Here is an 8,426-nt window from a genome sequence, read left to right as displayed (position 1 = left end):
TGGAGGTCAAGTCAAAGAGCACGACCGCAGGATGCCCCCCGCCCGCGCTGTCCGCAATTTAGCTTCTGCACGACCACCGCTACCACTGCAAGGCTGGAGGGCGGGGAGGGGGCGGGTCCCTCTGGGGGCGGGACTAGGGGCGGAGACAAAGAGGCCGAGGAATGCGTCGGGAAGTGTAGTTCGGCTAGCCCCAGTAGCATAGCTACCCAGGTACTTCTTGGGAGATTTGGACTGCAACTCCCAGGAGTCTGTGGGGCCGAAAGGGAAGTCCATGCGCAGTGGGCGCCACATTACATCCTATCAGCGGAGGAGGGAGTGATGTCACCTGCGAGTTGGTAACCTACGAGCGGCTGTGAAGGAAACTGTTTAACCGGATCCCATTGTACCCGGAGCGCAGAGCCGCCTTTCCAGCATGCAGGGGCTGCTCAGGTAAGGGGGGACGTGCCGCCTCGCTCGCCGCATTCATTCATGAAGTGGCACTGCGCGGTGGGGGGGTGGGGTGGGCGCCCTTCTTCGGGCCGGGCGCTGGCTTCGCGGCGCACCCTCCGGCTGCCTCCCCCGAGCTCGCGGACCAGTAGGTAAATATTAAACCCGTCCTTCAGGTTGGGTCTGGGTGGGAACAGGACCTAGATAGCTCCCGGCTGCCAAGCTGGATTTGGGAAAATGGCTGCAAGCACGGCGCAAAGAGAGGCGAGCCCAGAGGAAGGCGCCCCAGAAGATGAGGGTCCCTCCCTCCTTTCTTTCAGAGGCGCTCGGATGCCTCGAGAGCCGGCGGGGTACCCGGTACAGCCGTCTTCCCGCAGTCACCGGGGGCTGGGATTCCGGGGGTCGTGGCCTGGGCTGCGGGCACTGCCGCTGTCGGGAGCTGCTGGCCGGGAGGGGAGGCTCCTAGAGGGAGAATCCTGAGGGGGAATCGGAGGCGGCGACAGGGAAGGAGGGACTCCGCGCGGAGCCCCCGCCACCCCGAGCACCTTCCCTTAGTGGAAGGGATGGGAGAACTACAATCCAGGCAGAGTCGTAAGCTAAAGGTTTCAAAAGAGAGGAGGGGAAACCCGCGCTGCGGAAGGAGCGAGGGGTGTTGGCGGACAGCGTCGAGGGGAGGCTGCCGCCCGCGGACCGGGTTCCAGGCGCCGCGGCGCGCTCCCGCCCCCCGGCCCTCCGAGGAGGGCGCACCTGGGTTTCCCCTGCAGCGATTGCTCCCTCCACGAAGAGCACCTAAACTGGGGTGAAGCGTCTGCCCGGAGTCCCGGGTGGGAGGTGGTAAAGCATTGGGGGGTGTCGCATAATCTAACGATAAGGCTCTCTGTCGGGGAGGGGGGCGCGGTAACCGGCTTTTCCCTCCTGGGGCCGAGAATTCAACGACTTGTGATCCGTTGCCTTCTGATGGAAGACGTGCGCGCGGCCCGAGGACTCCATACAGTCCCCTGGGTTTCCCTTGAGGTTCCCAGCACGCTTATTCTTTCGTTTGCTCACTCGCTGATCAAACCCTGCTAATGGCTCTGTTCTCAAGCTGCTCGCAGCCTGACGTTGGGTGTTCTGGGCCCAGGAATAAGATGCCCACGTCCCACTTTCCCCAACCGCGCCCCTCTTTGCCCCCCATCGCCCCCGGGTGACCATCAAGAGCAAATGCCACCCGTGACCGTTGTGCTACCGCGAAGCTGGTAGTTTCTTGAGGCTCCAGAAGGACCTAGTGAATGGAAGCGGAGTTTGTCCGCAAGATGAATCCCGTTGCCATGGCGACTCCTGCTGTCGGAATCTTAACTGCTCGCACTGCTGTTTCAATTCGATGTGGCTCTGCGGGCAGCTGGGAGGGAGTGGCCAGTGAGTGTGGTCAAATGCTCGCCCCGGGCCCAGCTGCTCTCTGCTCTTCACCGGTTTCACAGCCCTGGGCTCGCTCCATTTTCGTGTAAAGAGCTTGGACACAGTTCTTGGCCACTTTTTCTCTCAGATTGCCCGTCCCTCGTCCCTCCCCAGAAATAATTGTTTGGAGCCTTCTTCCTGAGGCACATTCTGAAAATTGCAATGGAGAGGTCTTTCCCCTTTCAGGCTAGCTACTTCTTTTTCCTAGTGCCGTGAATGACAGCGTTGGAGGGAGCTTTCCCCATGTGGGAGCTCTCTGGCCACCTGCAAAGGTCCTCAGTGTGACCTAGGTGCAACGAACTGGAAGTTTTTATGGACAAGTGTTAACTGAAATTGAATTCTGGAAGTCATTGCCATCCCTTGTGGTTCTGATAAAAGCTAAAAGCCTGCCTAGAGGATGCAGGCACTTGAGAGTGAGGCATGCTGGGCTGGGATCTAGGGAGCCTGCCTCGGGCCCTACCAGCTCTGTCAGTACTGGCTACCCACTCTGGGGTTAAACCCTTTACCTCTGGGGACCTCAGTCATGAGTGATGTGGAGAGAAGGTACAGAGGTTTCTTAACGTTGATTCTAGGTATAAAATCCTGTGACTCGAAGGACTTGGTCATTGTCTTTTATTTTTCTTAAATAAAGATGGAGGTGAATGTTGAAACCAGCTTCTACCACTGTGGCATTTGGGTTAATATCTCGAAGCGTCCCTTGGATGGCCAAATAGCCTGGCTGTACATGGCAAGTCTCCAAAGTGTGCAAGGCAGCTATGCTACTATTTATATTATTTTATTTATTTTTATTTTTTGTTAATTCTCACCCAAGGATATATTTTTCCATTGATATTTTTAGGGAGAGTGGAAGAGAGAGAAGGAAAGACAGAGAGAAACATTGATGTGACCAGGGCTCGGGTCAGGGAAGAGTCCGCAACCAAGGTTCGTGCCCTTGAGCATAATCAAACCCTGGAACCTTTGGTCCACAGGCCAATGCTCTATCCACTGAGCAAACCAGCTAGGGCACTATTTATATTATTTCTAATACTGTTACAGTATCTTCACTTCTCTTTGTTCTTTTATGTTCCAATTAATTGTTTAGGTTTTGCCTTTTTTGAATGCAGTTATTTGCAACTTGATTTCATTAAGTGTAATTGATTACACAAATACTTCTGCTTTCATTTTATACCAAGGTGTATTATCCCAGATATTGCTGTTAAGCGGAAGGGGGCGGGGGAGGAGGGAGTGTGTATCTGTGAGAGTCTATGCATGTGCATTTGTGTGCAGGTGAATGCTTGGGGATGCTATGTGCTGGGTGATGGACATTCATCAACTCGTTTTAAGTAGGTAGATCCTTTCTCATGGGGAAATGGGATCAGATATCACTTACTCTTTATTTTTGCCCTAGATTATCATTGACTGAAACAAGAATTTCTTTTATCTGTTTACTTTCTGCCTCTCTATAATTCTGACACCGATTCCAAGGTATGGGTATTTTCCTCACTCTTCTAAGGTCTTTGAGAGCAGGGTCTGTGTCTTGTCTATCCCTGTCCCTCCAGCATTTGAATCAGTGCTTGTCCACGTAGGTACTTAATAAATATTTGCAGAATCAATATTAAGTAGTTGAGCCATGATTAGAGATCCAATATCTGTATCCTTTCTCCACTGATAGTTCTGTCATCAGCTGTAATATTCCTCATAGCTTTCTGTCAAGCAGTTGCATCTTGGCATAAGCCGTATTTCCTGTGTAGAATGTGACTTGAAGTATAAAAGGCCTTTCATGTGTTTGAAATGTACATATTTTGCGACTATCTGCTTTTGGAATACATTCACCCACAGAGGTGCCCCGCCTCCCCCCCCCCAACAGCCCCAATTCTTTTTTTTTTAACTTATTGATTTTTAGAGTGAGAGAGGAACATTGATTTTGTTGTTCTACTTACTTATGCATTCATAGGTTGATTCTTCTATGTGTCCTGACTGGGGATTGATCCAAAATCTTGGTGTATTGGGATGATGCTCTAACTAACTGAGCTACCTGGCCAGGGTCCCCCATATTCTTAATACAATTCTTATTACCCCAGACCAGACAGTTCTAGATTTCTCTCCATTGTATTATCCTTGGCCCAGATACTAGTAACTTTCCCAGGAGGTATATGATAGGAGAACAGGGAGAGTGACCAAGACAAAGATAACTAGAGGCTTTTGCCAGGCCACCAATGGCTCCTGGGGCACCAGTTGGGTACAAAAGCTAGACAATAGCGCTCTCATCTGGGATGGGGTTGTTCTATAAACAGGATCAGCTGGTTGACCTGATAGAGGAATAAGGTGGGAGCCATTTGTCCAATATTTGTAACATTCTGTTACCATCTGGTAAGTCAGGTTCTGTGGGTTTTCAGAAGTATAAATTAGTGAGGAGGTGTGATAGTGAAGAGGGTGTGGTGGGTCATGTCCTTGGGTGGTGCCTACAGGAGCTCAGTGAGTAGGTGCCAAGGAATTTGAATCCTGGCTTTCCTGCTTTGTGGACACGCTCTGGGTGTTAAGAATGTGTTGTGTTATATCTCTGCGTGGTTTTATTTGAGCTACTTTGTTTAAAAGGCTGCTTTTGTTGTTGGTAGTATAATCATCAGAACAAATAGTGTTTACCAACAAAATATACTTAAGATTGAGAGTGCTTCATTTTGTAAACATTTGGGGGATGGTATAAAGAGTAGCTTTGGCTTGAGAATCTTGAGTTCTTCTGTGAAATCCCTTAAAAAGTTACAGCTATTGGATCAGGGGAAATAAGCTTTACCAACAAAAAAGGTACCACTGAGAACCTTAGGTGCTTGGTTCAGGAAATAATCACAAGAGCTTGTAACTTCCGTGGGGCTCTCCTAGCTTCATATCATGCTCTGGGCATTTCTAAGTGTTAAATTCTATCCCTTATATTGCAGGAAACAAAGCAGTTTTGTCAAGTTATGTTAGCCACCTTGTTTAATCTCTAGGGGGGCACCAGTCAAAACGAAAATTCTATTTTGTTTGTGAATTTTCTTTGAATAAGGAGTGTGGACTACTATCAGTTATTTAGACATTACAATTTCAAACTTGGTAGTGAAGGAAAACTTCTAAATGAATATATATTTTAAACACTCATAGCATCAGTTCTTAGTGGTTTTCCGAAGAACTCGATTTAGAGGGAACTGATAGCACAAGTAACATTTAAGAAATAGGTAAGGATGGCTTCAGAAAATGAATAGGATTATGGCTGGTGTTTTGCCATATATGACATAATATTAATAAAAGGAAAGACATGAGAAAAACTTCCTGAATAATCAACGGAAAACTTGCAGGAAAGAACCCTGACACCCGAGGACCGAAAGTGGAGACCGCATAGAGCCTGGATTATTGCATGTACCATTATTATACTTAAAATAGTTGTTCTTGAAATATTAATGTTTATTGCATGTAAAAAAAAAGAAATAGGTAAGGAGGGCAGTTTCTATATGTTGGCAGGGCGGGTGGGGTAGGCCGGGGTTGAGGATACTTCTTAATTAATTCATTCGTTTGTTTATTTAAATTTATTGAGGTGACACTGGTCAGTCTGGTCGTATAGGTTTCAAGTGTACATTTCTGTGATACATGATCTGTATATGGCATTGTGTACCCACCACCCGAAGTCCAATCATCTTCCATCACAATATATTTGGCCTCCTTCACCCTTTTCTTGAGGTTACAGTCATTTAGCAAGTGTACTGTCTTTTGTTGTTGTTTGTTTTATTGCTGATCCTCACCCCAGGATATTTTTTCCATTGTTTTTTGTTGTTGTTGTTGTTTTAGAGAGAGTGGAAGGGAGGGGGAGAGACAGAATCATGATATGAAAGAGGCACATCAATTGGTTGCCTCCTGTACTCCTCCCACTGGTGCTGGGGAGGGAGCCTGCAACCCAGGTACCTGCCCTTGACCTGAATTGAATCTTCAACCCTTCAGTCTGTGTGTGACACTCTAACCACTGAGCAAACCGGCTAGGTCGTGTACTGTCTTTTTATGTAGATTGTGTTTAGAGGGGCCGAGAGCTGGTGGTAGGGATTAGAATTGAAGATTATCTTTGTCCCTCACCCCCAGATTCCTCCAAGCCACCACTTAGTACCCCCACTGAAAGACAAACAGATGATGAGTTGCAAGTTGATTTTGGTGACCTACATTCCACTCTAGCAGACTATTTCTGCAGCAAAAAAAAAAAAAAAAAAAAAAAAAAAAGTGTTTACCTTTTTATTTTCTGGCATCCTTTCCACTGTTCCAGGAACAGAGAACTGAGCATTTCAGAGTGAGTTTGCATAGTACACATTTCTAAAAATGATTTAAATGGGAAATCCTAGGAGCACAGCAACAAACATACAGAACTCCCCTCCCCCCAGTAAACTGAGGTTACCAAATTCATCCTCAGCAACTTTGATGAGCTTATTTTCCTTGCTGATGATTAAGCACGCCTGGTTTTTCCTCTGTCTGAACATCTGCAGTAAGGGCTTCCCTCACCTGGAATGTGCACTCTTCTGAGTATCTAAATTCTCCCTGTGCTTTCACATCCAGCTGGACTGCCACAGCTTCCAGGAAGCCTTCCCTGCCTGTCCTTCAGCTTTCACCACCCGCCTCTGCTCCTTCCTTCTCAGAGCCCTTAGCCTGACCACACAGCTTAACATTTACAGCTAATGTGTAACTAAGAGTCCAGCTATGTGAGGTGCTTACCTTGTGTCAAGCTCTTCCTAATACTTGACATGAGCTTAATCATTGGTTCCTCACACCTACTCTATGAAATAGGTATTATTACCACCATTTTACCGGTGAGGCAACCGAGGCATGAAGAAGTTAAGGAATTTGCCTAGCTCAATTCACACAACTGGCAGAAGTAGCAGACCAGGTTAGGGACCCAGAACTAGACCAGGCAGTCTAGTTCTTTACATCCTACACTCTTATCTTGCTTTTAGTTTTCCTACATATCATTTTCTTTTCTCTCCATCCAGTTGGGGAACCACAACTTCCTTTGCATCTCTTAATTCTAAAATAGTGCTAGGTCAATAAATGCTGGGTTGATTGAGGGTAAAAATGCTTCTACACTTAACGGTGTCTTATGGTCTGGTTTTTCTGGAAATGTTGCATGAAATTAAACATGGTGCATTTGCTTATTTGAGTGATAAAACTTTTGAACTCCCTTCTGTTTGCTATGTGAATGATAGGCAAGTTATTCGAAAAAGGAAATGCTCTTATATTCCAAATCTTTTCGGAGCCTTCCCAGTCAAGTCCCTCTTTATTAACTGAGATAACCTCTCTGTAGGTTGAATCCCTTATCTGAATCCCTTATCCAGAACAGGCCCACAGAGCCTGCCTGGAGAGTTAAGAGTTCATAACTTCTTAGCTTCCCTCTTCCCTGTTGCTTTTAACATACATTGTAAAAGCTTTTCTGAAAAGAAAATAATGAAAACTCTAGCAGTAGTCAAACATGTAACCCAATATTGGGTATTCTTAGATATTAAACTGTTTTATTCCACCTTAGAAGAAAGACTTTTATTTATTTTTACAGTGGAACAGATTTGGTGCCAAATATACAATTGCAATTCTTTTAATCCAGTCACTATTGTGAATTTAGAGTGGAAAACTAGGGAAGCAAGTTCAAGTTCCAGTGTAATTGGTGTGATTTCCTGACTTACAATAGATCTTTTCCTTTTGGCTTAATACTGAATATTGTGCCACTTTGACAATAATTAGTAAAGACAATTTACTAAAACATGAACTGTGTCATTTAGGGAAATAATAGAAAACTTGTGCCCTAACAGCATATTGCAAGGGAAGGACAATAAAAACAAAAGATTTGTTAGTCATTTAGGCTACTCAAACATAATATTCATTCACCAGACATTGATTTCAGAAACTTTTTATTTTTTCATTCATCTTGTTACACTTTCTAAGTATGTCATTCACCTTTAGTAACAACCTGAGCTCATTCTGTTCTATATATTGCACCAGAATTAGAGTTGAAAGTTACTTGTGTTTCTCCCAGAGATACAATTAGGATCACCTATTAAATAGGTCTTTGTCCTTTTCATTTCTAAAAAAAAAATCTGTGAGTTTGGCAAATGTTGCCCATCTGATGGACTTTCTGGATTTAGACTTCCAAAAGTAGATAGCCCACATCTGAGCATTGGCCATTGTGTGGGCAATACAGATGTCCATCTTTCGTTTTTGAGATGGGTTCTAACATTCTGGTTTGTTGGCTAAGCTCAGTTTGTTAGTGACGTACAAACCAGGTCAAGGGCATGGGTTAGTTTGACTTGTTTTGGAGCCACAAACTGCACCTGTAATCCTAGTCAACTTTTTTTTTTTAACTCATCATGCTTTTGGCTACAGAGGAGAGTAGATAGTATAGTGGCTGTATCAGTGCATGGCCATTACCACTAGAGGCAAATATGATGCCATGTTATAAACTGAACTGATGTGTGTGGGGTCCTTAATTTTTTCAGAAGCCATGAGTTAGAGGCAAGGCTTTCCTGACAGTTTGCCAAGGAACTATATGCTCGGACAGGTATCACAACTGGGTCAGGACTAGGGGGCAGCTC

General features: G+C 45.7%; 1 protein-coding gene across 5 annotated transcripts in view; it reads left to right on the top strand.

Moving 5' to 3' along the window:
* Positions 1–272: 272 nt before the first annotated feature.
* DAAM1 (dishevelled associated activator of morphogenesis 1) overlaps positions 273–8,426 on the top strand; it is a 155,737-nt gene continuing 147,583 nt past the window's right edge. The window contains exon 1 of one of the 5 annotated variants that reach the window (XM_006767659.2): positions 273–429. Coding sequence is in view for 2 of the 5 variants with exons in the window: in XM_006767657.2 (XP_006767720.1) it covers positions 664–783 (120 nt within the window). In the remaining 3 variants the exon portion in view is untranslated. Of the gene's footprint in view, positions 579–651; positions 784–8,426 lie in introns of those variants that run through there. The other 4 variants (XM_006767660.2, XM_006767661.2, XM_006767657.2 and 1 more) reach the window with 4 other exon arrangements.

This window comes from Myotis davidii, unplaced genomic scaffold, assembly GCF_000327345.1.
Source record: "Myotis davidii unplaced genomic scaffold, ASM32734v1 scaffold281, whole genome shotgun sequence".
NCBI classification, from domain to species: Eukaryota; Metazoa; Chordata; class Mammalia; order Chiroptera; family Vespertilionidae; genus Myotis; species Myotis davidii.
The sequence above is the reverse complement of the archived record's forward strand: the minus strand, read 5'-3'. Positions and strand labels throughout refer to the sequence as shown.